Source organism: Podarcis bocagei (assembly GCF_964188305.1).
Source record: "Podarcis bocagei genome assembly, chromosome: 3".
Lineage (NCBI taxonomy): Eukaryota > Metazoa > Chordata > Lepidosauria > Squamata > Lacertidae > Podarcis > Podarcis bocagei.
In genome coordinates this window covers 69,401,847-69,426,183 of record NC_138127.1, presented here as the reverse complement: position 1 = coordinate 69,426,183, position 24,337 = coordinate 69,401,847, and the positions used below count along the sequence as shown (strand labels likewise).

At 40.6% G+C, this 24,337-nt stretch overlaps 1 protein-coding gene across 7 annotated transcripts in view; it reads right to left on the bottom strand.

Annotated features, from left to right (window-relative positions):
* BIRC6 (baculoviral IAP repeat containing 6) overlaps positions 1–24,337 on the bottom strand; it is a 142,629-nt gene that overhangs the window by 115,439 nt on the left and 2,853 nt on the right. For all 7 annotated transcript variants that reach the window (XM_081187982.1, XM_081187984.1, XM_081187988.1 and 4 more), the window contains exons 2-11: positions 18,217–18,398; positions 15,389–15,526; positions 13,509–13,702; positions 12,245–12,356; positions 10,073–10,155; positions 9,173–9,395; positions 8,926–9,086; positions 7,775–7,833; positions 4,921–6,315; positions 440–589 (exon numbers count right to left, since the gene is read on the bottom strand). In XM_081187982.1, the coding sequence (XP_081044108.1) occupies positions 440–589; positions 4,921–6,315; positions 7,775–7,833; positions 8,926–9,086; positions 9,173–9,395; positions 10,073–10,155; positions 12,245–12,356; positions 13,509–13,702; positions 15,389–15,526; positions 18,217–18,398 (2,697 nt within the window). The remainder of the gene's footprint in view (positions 1–439; positions 590–4,920; positions 6,316–7,774; positions 7,834–8,925; positions 9,087–9,172; positions 9,396–10,072; positions 10,156–12,244; positions 12,357–13,508; positions 13,703–15,388; positions 15,527–18,216; positions 18,399–24,337) is intronic.

Sequence of the window (24,337 nt, the reverse complement as noted above, 5' to 3'; positions counted from 1 at the left end):
GGTTTTTTCAGGTTGTTAATTTTCAACCCTTCAGTGCCCTGTGTCCTCCTAAATCTGTATCAGAAGGCTGGGGGATGCCCCAGAGCAGATGTGGGCCACTCTGGGAGAGGCAGATGCAAAAATTTGGCTCCCTCCTCATTCCACTGATGGACTGCTTTCATCAGCGGATGGTCACCAATGGATACCACCCTTGTTAAAAAAAAATCTGACTTGATAGCACAGTTCTACAAAATAATCACACGATATAGCTTAATTTAGACAGACTTCAAGAATGTCTTTGTGTACACAATGCAGAAGTGAATTTAGTTTGATGGTTAACATTTGCAAAATGCACCGTTAAAGCATGCTTCAAATAAAACCCCTTACTAAATACTTATTTCATAAAATTTACATACTGCTTGTTGGTAAACAACAACAACAACATCTCAAAATGGTTTACCTGTAATGCCTGGACTGGAAGGATTAGATAAAGGTTTTGTGCCTTCTGTTAACTGCTCTGCCACTTTAGAGAGAGATGCATCCACAAGTATATCAGCTTCATCAACATCATCACAAGTCCCTCCAATCTGGAGGAAATGAAGTTCTCCACCTGAGAACAGTTGTCAATTAAAACACAAGTTAAGATACATTTATTTAGCATAACACTGCTCTCAACCGCAAACTCACTAATAACATTAAAATTCTTTTCTAAATGTATCTGCATATTGCACTTAACATTTTATTTTTAGACACCTCTGGACTAATTTTAGAAGACATACAAGGCAGCTTAAAATTCACAACACAAACAAAATCAAATTCCCATTAAAATCACCAATACTGACAAATCACAAATGTTAACACGAAAGTCCAGCCTCCAAAGCAAAAACCAAAATAGCATTGAAAGGAAGACACCAAAGATAAACCAGCAAAGAGAGAACAAAATGCTTTTTGAAACAGACTAGTTTTTAGCAGTCACTCGGAACAACAGAGTGATCCAGTCGCTCTGTTATGAAAAAAGTACTGGTGGCCATTAGCTTCAGTGACTTTTTAAGAATTAGATAAATTCATAGATGGTGGAGTTTTCAACCAGTATTGGCCATGGTAGCTAAAAAGAATCTCTGAGTTGCAGATTTTTCAAATTGTTTTTACTGAATTTCCAAGTATTGACAAATACAAAAAGGAAAAAAACAAGTTTCTCAAGCACAGAACCTGTGAGTTCAGAGAAGATATACTTCCACTTGCCAGAACTACAGTCAAACAGGGGAAAGATACCATTACTTGCCCTGCTGTTACACTTCCATAAGACAGAGATCAGGAATATATGACCCACAGGTCTAATTTAGTCCATTAGGTATCTTAATTTGGCCTGCAAGGCTGCTTCACCAGAGTCATGCTCACCTATCCCACATCTGACATTATATGACTTCAAGTGTGAAGCAGGTTAAGTTGCCTTGACTGTTCCTCTGTCATAAAGCAAGGTGGCCGTCAGCACTAAATTTAGTATTAGAAACTGAGATATGAAAGCTAGGAGCTAAATGGCACCTTAATCCTAGGTTACGGGCACAACAACGAAATGTCTAGGAACTTTTTTATAACAAGAATACAAAGCTGAAAATGAATGAAACTAAAATATTATGTTCATTTTTCACATGGTCCAGTTGTTCCCCTGCCCACCCCCTGATATTCTTAAGAGGGGCTCATCTCCAGTCTTCAGAGAGTAGCTGGAAGTGGGGAGGCAGAAAAAGGTCCTCCTTTCCTTCCACTCTGCAGTTTTAATCTGAAATCTTAGGCGCAATACTGCACCCAGAGCTCAGAAACTGCTCGCACTAATGAAATTCCCTGTCACAAAATGCACCTAGAACAATGGGAGTTTCAAACACTGACTTAATGTAAATTCAGTGCCAAGTGCAAGCCCCACTGAGTTCACAAGCCCCACTAAGGAGTTCCCAGGGTTTGCAGCTGTGATGAATGTAAATTTAGTACCCACTGCAAGCCCTGCTTTCAGTATGGATCTTTTCAGCTGTGGCTTAACTTCAAGTCACAGCTGCAAAGATACTTCCTTTGTTGCATACCTGGTTCTCCACCTTGGCCCCAAGTCATCTGGTTGGCCACAGAGTTCTTAACTAAATAGATCTGTGGTAAAATACAGCAAGCAAGGTATTTCTAGCAGCTGTGGAGCAATAAAGGGAACACAAACACCAGGGTTCTTAAAATACTGGTGATGAAAAAATGAAAAGGAAACTTTTGTCATACTGAATACCTACCTCACTCGTGCTATTATGAACTACTTATCAGAATAACCTTCAAAGCTAGACATAACAACTCAGTTAAAGTTTTGTTTCTGGTGATAAGCCATTCCCCATAATAAAGGTATTGAAACTTCATTCACTTGTTTACTTCTCTCTGCTCTGTGATATCCTCCTTGAGATGAAGTTACCAGAATGGCTTAGTACTTTAAACATTACAGATTTATGAAGTGGCATCAATTCTTCTATTCATTTCCCTCCCATATGATTTTTAATGAAGAAGTTCCTATTTTTGCTCTTACAATACGCTTAATAGATGTCCTCAGTGAGGCAGGGGGAATGGGAACAACACATTAGAACACAGTACTCTTCCTTTTGAAGGCTAACGCTAGGGATTTTACTATTTCCCTTGCTCAGGATCCTTTCAAAGCTGGTGATGTACCAACTCCCTAAACTGTCAACCTTGCAACAGTTGCTTTGACTCTCAAGTCTGGCATAATCAAGTATTCTGATTATTAAACTGGAAGCAACTGGTATCAGTTAAAAGAAATTCTTCATTGTTCTGCAGCATTTACACACACAAACGCACAATTAAGAAAGGTATATTTCAAGTGGGATTGATTTGCCAAAAGCAAGCAAATTAGAAAAGCATTAGCAACCTCTGTATACATTCAAAATGTTACTATAAAATAAACAATAAAGCAATTAATCAACTGGGTGGAAATTTAAGAACTTTGGGGAGGGGCAGGGAATTGTGAAGTCTCTATTACAAGTCAGAATTTCAGCCAAAAATGGAGAACAAATCACCAAGCATCTATTTCCTGCTTCACAGCTCTGCAGCTTACCAGAAAAATCAGGTTAGCAAATATACTTAAGCTTTGAAATACTATAAAGGGGCAAGAGCCTCTTAGATTAAGCTTAGGGTTGCACACATAATACAACTGGCAGAAATGTAGTTTTATAGACTGACAGTATTCTGCTTATTAAAAAAACACCCTACAAATTCAAAGGACCATGCAATGCAGTCTTATCTTTGTTGTACCTTCAACATTCTATTTGCAAACACTAAGAAGAAATCGTTAGTGTGTTCTTGGCAGTGTTTTCCCATTTCATTTTGCAAAATATTTCCTCTTATGTCCTACTAACTCACTTCGTTTGAAGCTAAGATTTGCTTGCTGTTTGGACAACCATATCTCATCTTAAGAAGCTAAGATATAATTGAGCCTTGTATACTTGCATGGAGCCACTTCTCCCTTTGCACAAATGGGGAGAGAAGCCTACAAGTCTTCATGTAATTATAGTCTCTCATTATGTCCAAATCAGAAAACCATAGTTAATGACTTCTGAACAAGCTAGGATACTAATCTATGGTTTCAAATCAAATTGGGAATCTCTTGTTAACTGAAGACTTCCCAGTATGTTTCCCTGCTTGCACGAAAGGAGTGGCAAACCGTGAGGTCTTGTTCATCGTATCTCAGCTTAAGACACGCTCACTGTAGGGAGAAGACCAGCTTTTCCGTCTAGTACATATGGGAACTAATATTGCACAGTATGTCAGATAATTGTGGATCCATTTTCGTGGTACATGTCAGGAAAACCCCATTAAAAAAATTATGGTTTGGATCAAGCGTTAGACATATGCAAAGAGGCTGGCAGAAACTTATTTCATAGCCATTCCCTTCCATGACAGCCCCTCAGAAATACTCTATTAAGAGCCAAGGTACCTTGCTGTACGGGTAGGCTGTGGCCTATGAGTAGAACCCTCGCTATCAATAGTTTTCTCTGGGAATAATTCCTGTGGAAGCTTCTTCCCCTCAGAACACCATGCCACAGCCCATCCATTCTTCTGGGTCCCCCAGCCGCATGGGAGGGGAACTGAAATCACCCCTGCAGTGAGTGGGGGGTGAAATCTCCTTCTGTCAGCCCTGTATACAGCCCCCTAGTAATAACCAAACCACTATCCAAATGTTTCCTGCTAAACTGCTAACCCAGTGCATTGACCATTTAGAAAACAAGAAATTCAATTCTGCGTGACCTCAAATTGAACTTCAAAACACTTACTCATCCAAATAATAACTAATAACTACTTTTCATGCCGGGGTAGTCAACATGGTACCCCCCCTCGGTGTTTTGGCCTACAACTCCCATTGTTGTCTACCATTGTGTCCCCACTGTGGAAGGACGTGTGGATCCACAGTCACTTACGGACTCATTGTTAAAATCGTGTTTATGGAAGACAATCTTACTCGGCTACAAGTGATCTCCAAAGAAGAAGACATACAAATCTACAATAGTAAAAGATTACAGATTAATGGAGATGTCATGACAAAGGAACCTAACTCTAGTAGGGCATGTCTAAATTGGCAAACCATACATGCTCCACTTTTGGACTCCAGTGCATCTAGAGAACTGGACTGATGAGCAGAGGGAAAGAGAAAGAAAGCAATTCTAAGGCACAAATTATCAATATATTTTGGGAGCTCAAACCAGAGTTTGGGATCTAATCAAAGGTTAGTAGAAACTGATGTCGGAATTGGGCCTCAGTCTTTTAAAAGAATGATTAACAACATAGCAGGGAGATGATGGACGCCTATTAGAAGCCTTTTAAATGTAAATAAGGAACATAGTATCCCAGCACATTATGTGTTGCATTCTGATTTACAGATTTGATTAGAGAACTGAATAAAGATCTTACCTTTGGTGCATGCACAGAGTCTATCTGTACCCGAGCAGTATATTACAGAGACAAATTTATCTGGTTCCTCGGTACCCTCCTTTTTAGGCGGCTCCACTTTGGCCAGAATTTCAAAGTTTGAAAGATCTAATATTTTTACATATCCTCCCTGAGTGGTTATTACCAGATGCCCAAGAGTAGAAATTTCTGATCTTTTCTCTCTCTCGCTGCCATTCTTAGAAGTTATTTGTATTTCCTCTGTGGGCTCCTCACAGTCATCTTCTCGATTATCCAAAATGTCTGGTGGGAGCAAAATCAATGAGGTAATGGTATCCTGTGGGTCTTTGATATGTTGGATTTTTATGGGTTCCTCTTCAAGAGTCACAATCCGAGTGGCATAGTTCATTTTGTAAAGTACTAGGTAACCACCACTAGCATTCCGCTGCTCTGGTTGAATTATTAAAGGCGTCTGAACATCTGCTGGTGACTCATTCTGGATCATACCAATATTTGCACCGTTCACTACAGCAAGGCTGGATTCTAGCTCTCCTTTTCTTCTATTACATAGTGCCGAGTTTAATTTATTTAAATTATTCAAGGCCTCTACTTGATTTATTGCACTCAGGGATTCAACAGGGCATGCCCGCAGTCCTATTAACAAATGAACTCCATCTGCACAAGGAGTGATTGAATCTACACAAAAGTTCTCCTCCTCTGCAAACTTTGGCAGCCGTAGGCACTGAACCAAAGTCCCAGGCTTAGGAACCATAGAGCTCCACTTGTCAGAGTCTGGAGAAGTTAGGCTAGCTGTTGCATCTGCAAACTGCTGAATATATGTCACAGGAGGATCCTGCAACAGCAATTGCTCCTGACTATCCAGCTCCATCTCTATGATCTGTGGAACTGTAAAACCATCATCATGTAAACTTTTACTCATGATATTGTTCATCTGTGAAAAGATTTTTCCTGCTTTTTCATCAGATTCCTTAATGCTGTAAAGCAGCAATATAGGTAAAGTCCTCCTTACCAGAGGAGAATTCAGTTCTGAATTAGTACAGGATTCATTGTCAGTTGATCCCTGGTCTGATACACTACCACCTTGAGTCCTGCTTAAATCTTCCAGTGACCTCTGAGAATGACTACTAACAGGAGAGGTAGCAGGTGATTTGTATGTTAATAAACCTCCAGCTAACAAACAAGGAAAGGGAATGTTGTGGTGTTCCAAATGCTTTTCCTTCATCTTTTCACTCTTACAGTTACTTAGGCAAGGATTTGCCCCAAGTTCTTCTAAGTCTTTCACTGTATCTTCAAGTGCATTTGCAACTATTTCCCACTGAAGTTTCTCAGGCTGCTGAAGAATGCTGAGGGCTGTTATATCAAGGCTCACTTCCATGGTTTCCTTTTGTGATGTATGTCCTTTGGGATAAAGAAACCAGTGTTAGACAAAAATAAAAATTTATAGCTACATGAGAAATTATGAAAATCCTATCATAAAGCCTAGCAGAATCAATTATCTGGCATCTTCAATCAATGACAAGATTTCTTACAAAAATCAGTCAAAATAGCATATTTTAAGGCTGTTTCACAGACTTCTCAGGAGCAAACCCTGGGTTGCTCCCAGCAGTATACTCAACAGCAAAGGTCAGCAACCTAAGGCCTATGGGCCACAAGCGGCCCACAGGGGTCATTTTACTGGCCCCGATCCAAGCCGCCTGCTCAGCGAGCCCCCGTGTGCTAAACCAGCACAGCACGACGGGGATTTGCTTTTGTGGCGCCGGAAATCGCATCTGCGCAGGCGTTGGAAATCGCGGGCATGCGCCCGTGATCCAGCCCATGGAGGGGGCTCTGCAGCAATGAACCAGCCCAGGCAAGGTAAGCCTTGTCAACCCCTGCTGAACAGGGTGTCGCATCTAAGCCTAGTTCCCTGGAAATTTGCCTGTATGATACACATTTTTATAGAACAAATATAGGCCCCGTTCAGATGTAACAACAATGCTGTGGTTTGTTTTGACCAAAATGAGCCAGGACTAGTCTCATGCTTACACATTCAACACCTCTTTGCAAATATAGGGAGAAGACTCCCTATAGCTTTTAAATCTTTTAAATCTGATTAGCATTTCCCCCCACCTCCAATACATTAAGATGGGACAAGCATGCAAATATCAGTAGTATTACTGTCTCTACTGCTAAAACGAGATGTGTGGGGGCTATTTCAGGGGTCTCACTTGTAAAGGGAGTAAGGTAAGACAGTTTGCCTCTCTCACCATAAATAAAACAGTAAGGTTTACAATGGCCCTCTGCTTCCCCCACCTGCAGCAGTGGAGGTTGGATATTTTGCATAATTTGTCAGAGAAAAACATGTAACTTAGGCTGGGAGAAAGATCCTTTCAGCAGCTCTGGAGACTGCTCTTCCACTGCTGAAAGGATCATCCTTCATCTGAGCCCAATTCATCCACAACATTTTACAACTTGTTAAATGTAAATTCAAATGGCTTTTCCAGACTGTCACTATTTTGCATGTGAAATCATGTGCAATAAGCCTCCTTCGTTTTTAATTTTTATTTTTGCAGGAAGGTAGGTGAAAGGAAAATATACAAGAAGATGAGGGATAACAATTGCTTCACATGACACCAGGATCAGCCCACAAATCAGAATGAATATTTAATAAATAATAGATGTCTTATAATCTCCCTGGCAACTTTGTCCAAACAAATTAAGACGAATGTTCAATAAGTTGTTTGGAAGAAACCAAAATATTTTACTACGAAAAGCAGTATATGATATTCTAGCCGTTTACTGACTTAAGTATACTTAAATCACTCACTGCTAGTGATCCTACATTCCGCAGTGTACCAAAGAGATATTGTATGCCTACCAGTCACTGATTCTGATCTGGAATGCTCTTCACTGTCTGAATCCTCCAGTAAATCATCACTAAAGACAAGACAAAGATCACAGAGATGGTGAAGCCAAAGCAGCAATTTAATGTATTAACATTGTACTTAGCGCTAAACTTCTTTAAAAAAACTTTCACAACGTTTTCAAAATTAATGTTTATTAATTGTGTAAAAGAGAAGGCTATAAATCATAAATAACGAACACGGGAGAGAAACTCCCAGGGGAACAGAATAATCATGGAAGAATTTAGTTACGAGAAAGAAGTAGACTCCACTCAGGGCTCTTTGGGAGACTTAGCCTTGAGAGTAAAAATGTATGGGTGGGGGTGGGGAGTGTGTTATGGGAAAGGAAAACATCTGGACAGTGGGGTAGGAGAGACAAAGAAGTATCACAGGAGATAATAGTCAGAATGCGGAAAGAAGGGGGTGATTGCTTTCCTCCCACTCGTTTCAGAGCAGTTCCTCTGTTATATAGGGCCAAACTGATATTGGATTGAAGGGGGGTTGCAGTAGAAACCTTTTCCTGTAGACATTACATTTTTCTTTGCCAATCAGAAAATGAAAACAGTTAAAAACAAAAGCTTCATGTTCCCAAGAAAGGATGTATTAGAAGGATCTCTCAATGTTCCCAAAATCCACTCTCATTTTCAGGCAAATAAGTACACACAGGTCCCATTTTCCAAACAAAATGTGTTCTGGGGCAAACATTCACATAAGGAGCTGATGATTTCCATTATTTCCTATGGGAATGTTTCTAATCTGTGATTTTCCTCTTCTCTCTCCCTCCTGCCCAAAATTGCTCTAGCCAAACAAAGGAAAAACTGATTTATCCAATCTCCCCTGCTAGCCGATTTGTCAATTCCTCTCCCTCCCTCAGTGGTTTCTGCCCAAAATGGCAGCCACCAGCCAGCAAAACACAAACAAGTAAGAAAGTGGGCAAACTCTGGTTGTTGGGATATCTGAATCAGATGTTTGTGTAGCAAGATTTGGGTATAATTATTTGTGCCAAGATTTCTGATAATGAGCATTCTTATAGAAGGACCTGTGTATACTGCATACCAATAACAAACTTTGAACAGCATTTCCTTTGTGCATAACCAGGGCTAAGAAGAGGCAAATTTTAGCATACCTATCTCCTTCCAATTTTGGTATATCCGAACAGCTAGATGAATCTTCTATCCATGCTATTGTTGGTCTCCTTGAGTCGACCCCTGAGCTCTGCTCTCCAGACAACACAAGCTGTTGTACAATTACTGGATCATAAGCATTGATCTCAAATTTTAAGTGCACCTAAGCAAATCCAAAAACATAATGTGATTTAGAAAGATATCCCCATCTAGCAAAATTAGCATTAGAACTCTTAAAATATGAGATACCTTCATAAGTTTTGAAACATCCCATATACAGATCTTTCCTCGTTTAGTTGCAGCAGCTAAAAAGTGAGGACAGCTCCCCGATCCAAAGCAGACTATTCTGTCTGTGCCATCTGTACAAGGAAACTGCGCTGGACTTGTTGCCAGCGTGACCGAGAGGGGCACATTTTGCGTGTGCTCGCCTTTCACAAATGGGCAGTTTGGGGAATGTCTTTCATGTTCAGACCTTAATGGATTAGAAAAATAAGTGTTTAAATGCAATAGCATAAGCTTGTCTCATCAACTTTTTGGTGTACACAGGCTAGGATCCTTTAGCACCTTAACACACAAAGTATATTAACATACATAAATTGGAAGCACTTGTCTAATTTGAGAAAACACTGTTCTTAAAATGGCTACAATTTTCACTACAATAATTACTGTAGAATGAGTACTGCTGGCAAATGACTGTTTTCCCATTTTAAAAGTTTGCTGTATATATATTATTTATTTAATGTATATACTACTCTTTGCTGAAACCACAGAGTGGTTTACAACAGGTATGTAAGATAAAAACCCACGAACAAGACAATACTTAGAAAACACCACTAAAAACCAATTACTAATAGTAGCAGCAATGAGATCTCTTCTCCCAATGCCTGCCCTAGCCTTCCTAAAACTATAAACATATGTGAACGATGCACCTCAATAGGCAGATACTTTTTATTAACATAAAAAACACAAATAACAAATAATGGGTATTGCTCACCAGATGCAAAGCTACATTTTAAGCTTTTTATCCGTTTTAAGTTTTTTTACCTGCTGGACTGGCTAAAGATCTACATAGACCAAATATAGTTTCCTATCTAAAATACTGTATTGTAATTGAAAGCAAAAAGCGTATCTCAAATATTTTCTTCTCACCAAGGTTCATCTGTTGGCTCCCAGCACACCAAACACACACTACACGTAAAACACATGGCTCTGTCATCTCCTGATGAGGCAGGCTGTCAGGAGCGGGGAGGGAGAGAGAGAGAAAATACTAAGTTATAAGAAGACATTAACATTGTAATGAGCTACCTAGGCCATTTAGTATATAAACTGAATTGGGAGTAAGCCGCATGGAAGTGGTATTATTACTTCCAAGTAAACATACACGGGATTGTACTATGTAACACACTCGTTAACCAGGTTCCCGAAAAATGGCACAAATAATTCTATGTTCTCAAGGATGCAGCATGGCAAACCACCTTTAAATATGAGATCCAAAAGCAATTTCGCATATGGCATGTGAGCCTGTTTCAAGAGGGGGAAGATCAAATATATCCCACGGCATGTGTCAAGCCCTAGGAAACAATTAACTCATGAGTAGCCAATGTGATGTCATCTAATACCCCAGATCATTGTCATGCTGACAGTTGGAGAACAAGAACATCCATGCTGGGCAGCCTGCTTTAAATCTTGAAATCACAACTCTACCTCAATAATGTTAACCTAAAGATTTTCTGGCTTTCTATTATCAAGATACCCTTCCACATGATTCTCTCTCTAAAGGGACCCTGTACACCCAGCATGCAACTTCTGCATATTAGAGATAATTTGGGGTGAGAGTACCCTTAAAATGCATTGTAAATATTAATATTCTGCAAACCAGGGGAGGGTCTTTTCAATGGTGGTGCCCCAGATGAGGAACACCCTCCCCTCAAAGGTATGTCTGATGCAGACATGAGTTTTTGGTACCTGATGAAGAGATACCTGTTCCCTCAGGTGTCTGCTGGACACTAGTGCCTGTTATTATTCTAGTAGTTTCTTTTGGCTGTTGAGGATGTCATAATAATAGAAAATCAATTGAAACCAATGAACTTAAATAGTTTAAATCCATTTATTTTAATGGTTACTCTCCATGACTTTGTTAGATATCATAGAATTATAGAACTGTAGAGTTGGATGGCACAACGAGGGTCATCTAGTCCAGCCTCCTGCAATGCAAGGATCTTTTACTCAACATGGGGCTCAAACCCATGACCCTGGGATTAAGAGTTTCATGCTCTGCCAACCGAGCTATCTTTTATTATGTGCACTGTATTTTATGCCTGTTGCTTTGGGTTTGCTGTTCCACGAAGAGAGGGTAATATTTTAAATAAAATGAAAATAATGTTGCTGGTGGAAGACAGCCATCTTTCTGGTAGATCTGTTTGCTATTACTCATCTTCTCTTTGAAAACAACTCACAGGTTTCCTTGGAAGATAATTCAAAAACCACTGCTATAAGCTCAACATCGTTTTGGTCTGTCTCATTCAAGAACAGTAATTAAAGTTTTAAGAATAGCATATTGTTCTTGGCTGGAGCCAAAGAAAACAGTTCCAAATACTATACTTCTAAACAGAGGCTGGAAATAAGTATTTCACAACTTTTGCTCCTTTATATACAGTATTTTATTTTTATTATTTTTATTAGATTTGTATACCACCCTTCATTCAAAGATCACAGAGTGGTTCACAACATAAAAATACAGAAAGAGAACAATAATACATAAAAAACAACCATTAACTCCCCTCCCACAAAAAAACATTTAAAGGGCCATAGAATGTTAATCAGCCAAAGACCTGGTTATAGAGAAATGTTTTCACTTGGCACATAAAGATATGCAAAGAAGGCACCAGGCGAGCCTCCCTGGGGAGAGCATTCTACAAATAGGGAGCCACTGCAGAAGAGGCCTGTTCTTGTGTTGCCACCCTCAGAACAAAGAGCCTCAGTTGATGAACACAGGATTTGGTTTGGTTCCTATAGGGAGAGGTGGCCCAGTATTTTGATGTAACTGCCTTTCAAAAATAATAATATATGGAAAGTTCAAATAATTACTTTACAAGAGTCATCACGTAACAATTTCTCCATCTTTCTATTTTGTGAGCTCTTGCAACAGCAACCAAATAGTTACAATTTCACTTTAGAGGTCCAAATAAAACAACAATCTAAACCAGCAGACACCTAGCAAATTGTCTCCCACAGTTATCATACTTGAACATTCAGCATCAAGAATATAATACTACATAATTGCAAATAATGGCCATTTATAAAAGGTGCCGAAAATTTTACCTGATGGTAGAACCCAGCTTGAGCCATGGGATCTGGCTGTGCCCACCTATAACCTACATGAGGCCATGAAGTGAATGTTTCCCGTCTGTTAGCCTCACTATACATCAAAGACCTTTAAAGACAAAGTAGAAAGTGCAAGTTTAGGTGTGATAAGAGGCTGCTTAATTTTTGTAACACCCCACCCATCTGTAAGTTCTGCTGTCCCAAAGAAATATTATTCCCTATTTGCACCTTGTTCACACAACCAGAGATCACTAACATAACTGCCTGCCTCCCATTCCCTAATTCAAGGAGTTTCCTACCCATATATTAATTCCACCACCCATATTCTAACTTTACACAATAAAAACAAACAACCTCTTCCACCCATGGGCACCTTTGCCTGCCACTAAAAGGCATTTCCCAAAATGGAGATTTAGCATGTTAGGTCACAAGTCATGCAGGCTTGCTGTATTGTGTTACCAGTGGAGAGATTGATAAAGAGTACCACTCCACAAAAGCCTAGATATATACAATGTACCAACTGCTCTAGGTATCTTCCTTGTGCATCCAAAGGGTGGGCAGGTGTTAATGTATGGGGCTTTCATCTTGATTGTGCTTTGCAATCAAGTTTCTGGTCCTCATATAAGATGGATACATGACAAATGCTTGATAATGCAGCCCACAGTCATACATACTGGTCCAAAAGGACTCGGTCCAGCAGAGCTTCCTGCTCAGGCCCTCTGGGACTGCAAACCTACTGGGACTGTCAAGTCATCTGAAAGACGACAGCACGTGGCTAATGTCTCTATCTGGCTTGGCAGCTAATAATAATAATAATAATAATAATAATAATAATAATAATAATAATAATAATTTATTTGTACCCTGCCCATCTGGCTGCGTTTCCCCAGCCACTGTGGGCGGCTTCCACAAAGACCAAAAATACACTAAGATGTCACACATTAAAAACTTCCCTGAACAGGTTATAAATGGGTCTAGTCCCATTCATAAACATTTGTGTTGCAACTGAATGCACACTAGCAAGTTGTACTTTTTCCTTCTTCTAACCATCAACAAATTCACCCCTCTTTTAGCGTCAGGAACCTCTTCTTCAAGCCATCTAGAGAAATAAGGTTAAAATGGCACCCTGAAATCCTCTCACCCTCCCACTTACATTATTTCTTCCATTCAAATTCATTCCAAATGTGTTTATATTGGAAACTCCTTAAAGTCACATGCACAAAAGCAACAGATTGCAACAGATAAATTATCTTTTCCATACCTATCTACTGATCGGCCAGGCCCCACACCAAGTTCAGGTCGTGCACTGGGCAAGAGGTACGATAATCTATCCATCACAGATGAGGCTACAGGTAAGGCAGCAATATTTTGATTTATCTTCTTGAGTTCATTTACAATGGCACTGGCGACAGACTTCAATACATGATGCGGGAGATGGAACATAACCGTTGCCCACTACAAAGAGAAAAAGCAATGTAGTATGTATATGTGCGTGTATACATATATATAAACACAACATTGGACATGTGCATCAGGTCTATATGGAGATCCTCAAAATTTGTCAGCACGGACCATTTAAACAGCAATGATTCCACTACTTTGAGATGTGGAAAGAATTGGTATTACAGATTGTGACTAATCAGACCTTTGAAGTTTCACATAGTATAGGACAAACTAAGGAATGTGAAAAGCATAAAAAATATCAAAATTACTAATAGCTTGACTCCTACTTCTAAGAATACAGTGGTACCTTGGTTTTCGAACAGCATGCATTCAAAAACCGAAGCCACAGAAGCTGTGCTGGATGTTCGGCTTCCGAAAATCATTTGAAAACCGGAACCATCACTTCCAGGTTTTGATCGTTTGGGAGCCAAGGTGTTCAGCTTCGAAGGTACAACTGTACTAGGAAAGGGATCTCCCTGATTTTGAGAATCAAACATTCCATTGTGGGAGGTTCCCCAACCCCTGGAAAATACATTTCCGCAGGCACAAAGTGGTATAGCTGAAAGTGGTTTACTCAGTAGAGGCCACTTTCTGTAGCCCTCCTGTCTTGCTACTGTATCCTGCACTGGGATTCAAGGAAACTCAAAGACCAGAGCAGAAATTGGGTCAGTTTCACCAATTAATCCAAAATACAAAGAATTATGCTAACACTTGGTAAAGGTCATTCCTCAAAAACAGTGCAAATATACACCCACGTAGACTTAACACAGCTGATCGAGAGAAACAAGCCTTTTACAAACTGATTAAAACACTTTTTTCCATTTTTCCTTTCCAAAATTTAAAGCGAGTAGCTCTAAGGTAAACAAGAAAGATTGGTAAACTTCCGTCTTTTAAGATTAAGCCAGACACATGTCATAGGTGGATTTAAGCAATAAGAAAATTACCCAAGTGGTAGCTGACTCCCAGAAAAGTCCCCTGCATGGATTTATGGCATGACTGAGCCTCATATGGTTAAGGGGAACAAGGTTGTGCCCCTGGTCCCACCAAGACACTACCCCTGCCTGTCCAGCTCTCACAAACCAGATCGACTGTACATTAAAGCAAAGGTCTACATGGGGAGCCAGCTATATTTGTGGAAACTTCTCCATGCGATCAGGAGACCCAAGCACATAGAGGTGCCTTCCCAAGTACACCCAGCTCCCTTGTCAGATCTTTTCTCAACATACTGAGGTTTAGAGGCAGAGCTGCCAAGAAGGCACAATGTCAGGACATGGCCAGAGCCGCAGCTCCACCTCCCTTTAATCATGGAGTCTCTTTACATAATAAATGTGGGGAGAAGGCAAAAACACAAAAACGTGCATTGAGCTCTCTATCCTTTACATGTTATTGTGGCATGCAATTCTGTACATTATTCATGTTTAAGCCCTGAAAGATAAATTAATTGCATATGACAACAAAAACCTGTAATGATACTTCCAACAACACGCAACAGAAACAGCCAAGAGGTTATCCTTCTAGAATTTAGTTACAGTTAGGTAGCCGTGTTGGTCTGCCATAGTCAAAATAAAAAAATTCCTTCCAGTAGCACCTTAAAGACCAACTAAGTTAGTTCTTGGTATGAGCTTTCGTGTGCATGCACACTTCTTCAGATACAGTATCTTCTAGAATTTGAAAGATTTGAGCGGATAAATCTCTTACCTTTGCAACTTTGTGGTTTGCTGCTGTTTCATGTGAGGTATTTTTTAAGCCATCTTTCAATTGTGCGAGAAACAAATCATACCCCTCTGTGCTTGACACATCTACCTTCTCGATGCATGCAGATAACAGTTGTTGAGCCTAAGATGTGCGAAATATGTTAGAAATGTCTAAGACAACATCAAAAGATCAGTCCTCATTCAGTGTTATTTATTTAATTTCCTACATCCCTACAAGTCTTACAAACCAACGTATTAGATACCCGTTCATTATCAAAGTTCTTTTTTTAATATTTAAAGGCTTATCAAAGCTTTGCAGATGCTGGTTCTAGGTATAAGTTTAAGAAATATATTCTACACTGTACAAACATTAAATCTAGATAGCTCTGAGGCACACACTACTAATTTATTGCTATTTATTGCATTTGTATCCCGCCTTTCCTCCAAGGAGCTCAAGGTCATATACATGACTCTTCCCCATTTTTACTTCCCAGAGTTGACCTGAGATACTAGTTTCTCAGACCCCAAGTCTATTCAGGCCTTGCTGCTGCTCAGTCACTATATTTACCAGAAATGTTCTCAGATGCTATTTATTTATTAATTTGGAGCATTTACTTCTCCCACCCCAGAAATATTCCTGTAGATATTCATGGATCTAACTCCAAGTAATTAAGAGATAGATAATCCAAAAGGAACTCCATTAACAGTATAAATAAAAACAATTTCTGACATCTACTGAGCTGCCAGCCACCTGAAATCCCAAAGGCAGAATTAGGCCTTGGGTTATTCACCAGCAAATTCCAATCAGGAAGGAGATCCAGCCAAAGGCACAAAGGGCACCCAGCAGAAGAGAAAACAATTTACTACCACTTCCAAAAGCTTGCCTGACCTTTGATATTAACAAAAATTACTCATTCGTGGCGGAAGAACATTGATATTAGAGGGAAAACATTGAGCTACAGTTTGAACATTAGAAAAGAGCAAGGTAATAGTAGGCAGCTAATGGTTTCATTTATTCGTTTCAATTTGTAGCCAATTTTTCCCTCTAACTCAGTATTATATACACAAAGTGGCAGCTGCTCTCTAGGATTTCAGACAGCAACATTTCTCAATCTTACCAGGAGATACTACAGATCAAACCTGGGATCTTCTGCATTTGGAGCATGGGTACTACTGAGCTACACCATTCACCATTCCTCCTGCTAAACTCAACTGAAGCCCCACCAGTGTGCCATGATATCAACAGGTATATTGTGAGCAAGCTTTTGTGGGCTAGAGCCCACTTCAGACCCTTCAAATGTTAGTTGGCAGCTATGCAGATACATAGATACAGAAGAAGAAGAAGAAGAAGAAGAAGAAGAGTTTGGATTTGATATCCCGCCTTTCACTCCCTTTAAGGAGTCTCAAAGCGGCTAACATTCTGCTTTCCCTTCCTCCCCCACAACAAACACTCTGTGAGGTGAGTGGGGCTGAGAGACTTCAGAGAAGTGTGACTGGCCCAAGGTCACCCAGCAGCTGCATGTGGAGGAGCGGAGACGCGAACCCGGTTCCCCAGATTACGAGACTACCGCTCTTAACCACTACACCACACTGGCTCTCCCCCAGAGTGGGGAAAATGTACACAGTGGGACTAAGTGACTATGAAGAGCAAGAAGCATAGTGTCTGACTATTGTACGTAAAGTTTAAAATGTATGCAAGATAAGCATAATGACTATTCAGCAGTAGTGGGTCATAATACAGTCTTCCTAGCTTTGCTATGCCAACATATAACATATAACATTTAACGGGAGGGGAAACTAAACTTGATCTAAACTTAAATTATTCTTAAACAAATAAAATCAAGCTCATGATAACACTGGTAACCAGGTTTATGCAAATATACACTTTCAAAATGTTATAGTAAAACACACAGCGACCCCTGGTATTTCTGTTGATTCTTACATAGTGTCCTCACAGCATGCATCTCAACTCATTGGGGACACATTAAGAAATGGGGGGGGGGCAGGGAAGTCAAGAACCTATTCCTATACAATTTACAAAAAAGCCACTTAGCATCTTAAAGCAATTCTTACTCATATCAGCCCAGACAGGCAAGCATCTATTTAAATACATTATCATCCACTAGTTATTTATTGGTGTACTCAAGAAAGGTTCACCTAATTCTACCAAATCCAGCAGCAGCTAGTAGTTTTTAATCTGAATATTTTCCAAATAGCCAATATAGACTTTAAAATACAGGAAAAGCTATGGATGGGTATTTTCATGAACACAAATGATTTAAACATCAATCTTTCTCCGAAACAGGCAGAACATAAAGAGATTACAGTACATGATCTCAATGATCAGGAATGTATGTATGGGAGAAGGGACTTCAAAAGCACCCTAGATCAAAACTATATAGGGTTTTAAAAGGGAAAAAAAGGACATTAAAAATAGCCTGGAAACAAAGTGACAACCAATAGTGCTCTTGCTCTATTGGTGTTATATGCTCCTAGACTCTATATGCTAACACTCCACAGCAACACTAACATATTCTGGAACAATTGAAGTTTCCAAACTGCTTCATGGTTGCTCTATGTATAATACATTATACAGTCCAGTTGACAGTTTACCAGGGCATGTACAAACTGAACACATATAGATAAGGAGCAACTACAGTCTTGCACCCTACAGCAGCAGCAGCAACCCTACAATGTATTCTAAAATAATGAATATGTATTACTGCTCTGATACAGACACCTGTAAAATGTTACCCATTAGGCGCACAGTTTAAGCAAAACTAGGAGCCAAGAAAAAATACTGCAGTGATAGTAACAGCTCTAACTACTTACCTCTGTCACTGGCAATTCAAGCTGAACCACATCATCTTGCTTAGAAACAGGTGTTTGCAGAGCTGTGTCTAACAGCAAGATACCATTCAGATCTTTCCTACATCCAACTGCATAATCATCCACAAAGATTACTTTATCCACAGCAGAAATGTACTGACATTTCACCCGTCCACCTGGCTTAGCTGTAAAGAGTAAAAAGAGAACTATGTTAAAACAATTATTCTTCAAATCTTATTAGTAGCTTTGGAGGAGAAATAATAACCACCCTGGCTTTTTAAAATCAAAAGCAATTAATCCTGTTGATGTCTTGGCTAATTGGAATTAGACTTATGGTCATACTTTACCAGCAGGGTAGGAGAGAGATTCTACTAGCTCCAATTCCAACAACTGTGTATGACTCTCTGCTTCCTAGCCACCGCCTCCCAATAGTAGATTCTATGAAGTCTTAAAAATCAAACTAAAAACTTGGAACATCTTCAGAAACATCCTGAAGTGGAACACAAGGTAATGCTATCCAAAAAAGAGATACACCATCACACATGTCTTTTACATAAGCCTAAAGTGGATCTTTGGATAAGAACCACTATTTTTTAGATAGTAATTACTATGTATTGCGTGACTCTATGATGTTGTATTCTTCGCACCAACAGAAGATTTTGGATCTTCGAACAACAACCAACTTTTTTCACAAGTGCACCAGGCTCACCATTTGAGAACACCACTTTGTGCTATATAATACATATGCAGCCCCAAACACCTTAAAGAAGTTTTGCTATTAGTCCACAAACACTTTCTGCCTGCGCTACTTATAATTCCACAACGACTGTGTTTTAAAGTTTCCAGCAGCCTCAAAACTTAATCATATTGCTACTTTATCTTATTCATCCTTCAAATTAAATTTCACAAATTGGACACAAAAATCTTACAAAGATTTATGGAACACATCTTCATCTGTATCAAGTTCCACAACCCTCCAGGATCTTTGGAACACCCCATTATCTAGTCAAAGTACTAAAGAGCTCAGCAATTCTCAGCTCTATCCAGTGAAAATCAGGTAGGGGAAGGGAGTGTACATTATGAAACTGCTGCCCATCTCCTGGCCCCCTCCCCCACTAATCGATGCTGACAGTTGCACTGCAAGGGGGGGGGAATCACATGATAAGCCATGTTCATTAGGATGCTGGACCCAAACTGGGATTCACTGGTTAAAACTAAAACTTCAAACTGTATGTGGAGGATGGTTGATGGGCTCACAGTTGCCACAGAATAATCAGAATACGATACAGATATCCACGCCCCCTTCTAGCCGCCTGATTGGCCGCCTGCCCGTGGGCGTAGTGCGCCAGCCAGGTGAGTGGGCAGCAGGGGGCTAATGCCCCCTGCTTGAGGCTTGGATCGGATCCCTCCCACAACCACTCCCCTCTCTTGAAGGAGGAGAGTCTTTGCCACAGAATAATCAGAATACGATACAGAATAATCAGAACCCAACAATGGGAGATTGGGAGTGTTCCTTCACTGGAGGTTTTTATGCAGAGGTTGGACGGCCATCTGTCATGAAAGCTTTAGTTGACTAGATGACTCTTGGAGTCCCTTCCAACTCTACAATTCCATGATTCTATGATTCTCAAAAAGCAGGCTGTGACATCTTACCAGCTGAAGCTTCTGGACATTTTGAATGGGAATGCCCCTTGCACAGTGCATTGCAACAGCCGATCCCTCGATTACAAAAACATGAAAAATGGCAAGCCAATGTTTTCTAGGGTGGCCCAGCCAGCATAAAAATTATAAGAGATAAAAGGTGCTCAAACAACGGCTGTCCCCTTATTCCATAAATGATGATGGTTCAGAAGCACTCCAAGTTATGGACCAGATCCAACAAACAACTCCAAATATGACAAACTCACCCCTCAAAGAAAGCTTCCAAATCCCCACTAAATATTATTCCCATCTTACCTACATTTAGTTTCAGCTTACTTTTCCACAACTGGCACAATGGGATGGCTGTGAGCACTGAAACCATTGCTCCTGGATCCATTAACACTTATAAAGCTCAATACTATCAGCATGCTACGCTTCACTGCAAATTTCTATCAGACTGTACAATTACCAGCATTGAATGAAAAATAATTCCTTTCAAAAGGGTTTATGTGCAGCAATGTCTACACACGTTAGTGTTTCATGTAAGTGATATTTGCTACATGATAACATTAAAACCTCCTATTTGTATCATAATGAGTGACCAGAAACAATTCTTCTTGGTTGTGTCAAATACTGAGGAACATGCATAGATTTCTCCAAACCATCAACAGCAAAACAAATGAAGGACATCATCACACTGCTAATTCTGTGTTCAGAAAAGAGCACAGGCAATCTGGCTTTAAATGCACATGAATTAGGCTTGCATGCCTGAAGGCAAAATTTGGCCACCACTGTAAATACTTGGCATGACAGGACTAACACAAAGTCGCACAGCAGCCTTCATGAACCTGGTGCTCCTCCATATGTTTTGGGCTACAACTCCAATCAGCCCCTGTTAGCTGATTGCTCACTGGAATTGTTGTAGTCCAAAATATCTGAAGGGTACCAGGTTGGCAAACGCTGATTAAACAAGACAGAATGATCAAATTCAGCTCAAGTATGTATAAAGACCACTCCTTAAGATGGGTTGTAGTTGCAATTATTCCTAGACAGAATTATTATTCCTGGAAAGCATATAAAGTTCACCTGAAACTCAAAGTCAACATCTTTACTCGATAGGTATAAGGGTGTTGCTTACAAGGTCAAGCTCATCTACAAAAAAGAAAATAGTAAAAGTGTTCAGCCAAAAGAAGGAATGGTAATAACCCTTTTCCATCTAAGCTTTTCTTAGAAGTGAACCAAAAATACTATTTTCCTCAGGTGAAGCCCCTTCCTAACATCAACAGTCTGAAAGCCTACATCAAATCACATCTGTCCAACTACATCACAATCCCCAGATTAGACTGGATGAATTCTGGAAGTTAATAAATTACTACTGATATGAGAAAACAGAACTCAAGACTACCTTATTTTTGTTATATTATTGTATTATTAACAACACTACTTAAAAATTGAAGAAACACTCTCTTAAAACACATATGACTGAATACATATGAATGCAAAAGAACTAAAATTATACTTAGGAATATAACCGCTTACACTGCTGAAGTTCCACAGAAGTCAATGGGACCAGTACACCAGTGTAAAGGGCAATCCTGAAGATAGACTCAAATGCAGGCCAAATGTTAATGTATGGTGAAGAACCGACTGTCAGGGACATGTGACTCATGACCATGACCTGTATATAAAGTTTAGGACAAAATTAATCCTAAATAGTCGTACTTTAAGAACAGAAAGGCATTCCCATGCACAAAGAATGTTGATGAGATCCTCAAATGACATGTTTTAAGTACTTTCATATTCTTTACACATTAACTAAAATCCATACCTCTACTTGACTTTAACTACCTTATGGATTTTAATTCCTATTGCAAAGAGATCAGATGTCACAACAAATTCAAGTAAAAAGCTACACTACATTTATGATGTAAACTATTTTAAGGAAGTAGATCTTCAATAAGAATTGAAGACTTGTTTAGATATGAAGCTTCTTGACTTTTGCAGTTGTTGTCAGTACTGGTTCCCCATTTTTATTCCAGAATTTATTTTTAGTACTTGCCAATCATCTTCTAAATATACTTTGAAAAGCCGGGCAATTTCACAGGCTGAATATGTACACATCTATGCTTTTATAAAGAAATGTGGCAGGTGATTTCAAAGGTCACAAACAAAAATAAGTGAGCTATCACACAACCCTCTCATCTGCCTTGCTACACCCCACTCTACAGAAGGAGCTTAACCAAGCTAATTTGCTCATCAGGTCAACTTTTCATCTTTTCTGATGAATAAAGATAAACTCAAGATTTGTTTTAATTTTAAGTACTGATTTCATACTAACATTTAGCCAGTAATTCTGCTCAAAAAGAGCTGAACCCAAGCTTGCCTGCAGGAGAATTAGCCATTTCCGCTACTGATTTTTGGTGATTATTATTATTATTATTTGTATACATCCAAATTGGTTCATCCGAAGGTCACAGGGTGGTTCAGAACATAAAAATTCAAAATCAGAAGTTGAACACATGTAGATGCCAAACAGCACCGGGGATAAAATTGAACCCTAAGAAACCACACATTGAAGGTTCCACAGGGCCGAAGAACACTCCCTAAGTCAGGGGTTCCCAAATTTTTTTAACAGGGGGCCGGTTCACTGTCCCTCAGACACCGTCAAGGGCTGGACTGTAGTTTTTTTTAAAATTTAAATATAAAACCAGATCCCGACTTTCAGAGCATGTAAATCACATGGGTGGGAAGGGGGGGCACAAAACACCCACACAAAGACCAGGGACGTCGCCCTGCGACTCTCCAAGCAAAACTTCTCCCTCTGCCAATCAGCACACAGCGAGGGGAGGCAAAGTTACTGACCCAGCTTTCCCAGCCTGGATCACTCTCTCTCTCTTTTCCAAGGGTGGCCCCAAGTCAAATGCCCCGGCTCATTTGAAAGCCCTGATAGGGTGTCCGCATGTAAACGCCGGGAGACATTGGCAGGATAACTCCAGCCCGGGGAGCATTTTTGCCCCTCAGAGCAGTAGCGCCGTGTGGGGAGAGGGAGGAGCGGGGACGAAGGGATCGGCCCGGGCAGAGGGGCTGCAAGTGCCTGGGTGGGCGAGGAGGGTGAAGCTGCGGAAGCAGCACCACCGCCCTGAGGATTTGACTGCTAGAGTTACACTTACCGCAGGTTCCCCACAGGGCAGCCAGAGGAGCAGAGAAGCAAGGGAGCAGAGCGAGGAGGAGGAAGAGGATTGAAGGCTCCTTCTCCTGTTCCCCCTGTTGAATTTGTTTATTTGCAGGGATCTGGAAGAGCTCGCTGGTTAGCACCAGACTTTCGGCAGCAGCTGCAGCTCCGCTTTGTGATATGTGCAGGTCGGAGGGAAAGGAGTTTGCCTAAGCGCAGCGCGGGGACTGGGATTGGCTGCAGGAGCTTTCTGCAGCCAATCTGAAGCAGCGGCAACGTCGCAGAAGTCAGTCCCCTTGCGCAGGGACTGACCAAGCAGGTGGCAGGGTCCATGGGCCAGATTAACGAGTCTGGTGGGCTGGATCCGGCCCCCAGACCGTAGTTTGAAGATGCCTGCCCTAAGCATTACCCTCTGGAAATGTCCATCCAAGTAGGACTGGAATCACTACAAAGCATTGTCACCCACCCCATTTGGACAGTCACAACAGAAGAATACCATGGTCATGGCATTGAAAGCCACTGAGTGGTTGAGGAGAATTAACAGTGACACATTTTTCCCGTCTCTCTCCCAACAGAGGCAGTTGTGCAGGGTGACCCAAGCAGTTTCTGTGCCAAAACCAGGCTAAAACCCTGATTTAAAAAGATCAAGAAACTCCATTTCCTCCAAGAGCACCTGCATTACATCCATGACCGTCTGCAAGAACCTTGCCCAAGAAGAAGAGACTGGCAACTGGCTGGTAGTCACTTAGGTTTGCCTAATCCAGGGAGCGTTTCATGAGGAGTGGTTTTACCATTGCCTCTTTCAAGCAAGCAGGGACCACCCCATCTCACAGAGAGGCATCAATAACCTCCCTGGCCTAGGCAGCTGTCCCGCCCCCCCACCCCAGCTAGTTTTCATCAGCCAAGAGGGGAAAAGGAACAGAGGGGAAATGGTTGCCCTTAGCAATCCAAGCACCTTGTTCACATCCTTGAGCCTTACCTAACTGAAACTCATCCCACAGAACTAGATAGTGATGTGAACAGCCCTTGGGGTCATCTGCTGTAACAGTGATGTCAAGATCCTGGTAGATGCAAGTGACTTTATCCTCAAAAAGCTTTGCAAACAAGTCACCGCAAGCTACCATTGATTCTGCCACCTCCTTCAGGCCAGACTGTAGAGGCCCTGCACTACCCAGAAAAGCTCTGCCAGACGACACAATGAGGATGCAATGGAGGCTGCAAAGTATCCCGTCTTTGCTTCAATGCACTAGTTAGGCTCAATGATGAGCCCTTACCAGTGCAATTGCATTTGACCAGTTTTCCTACAGACTA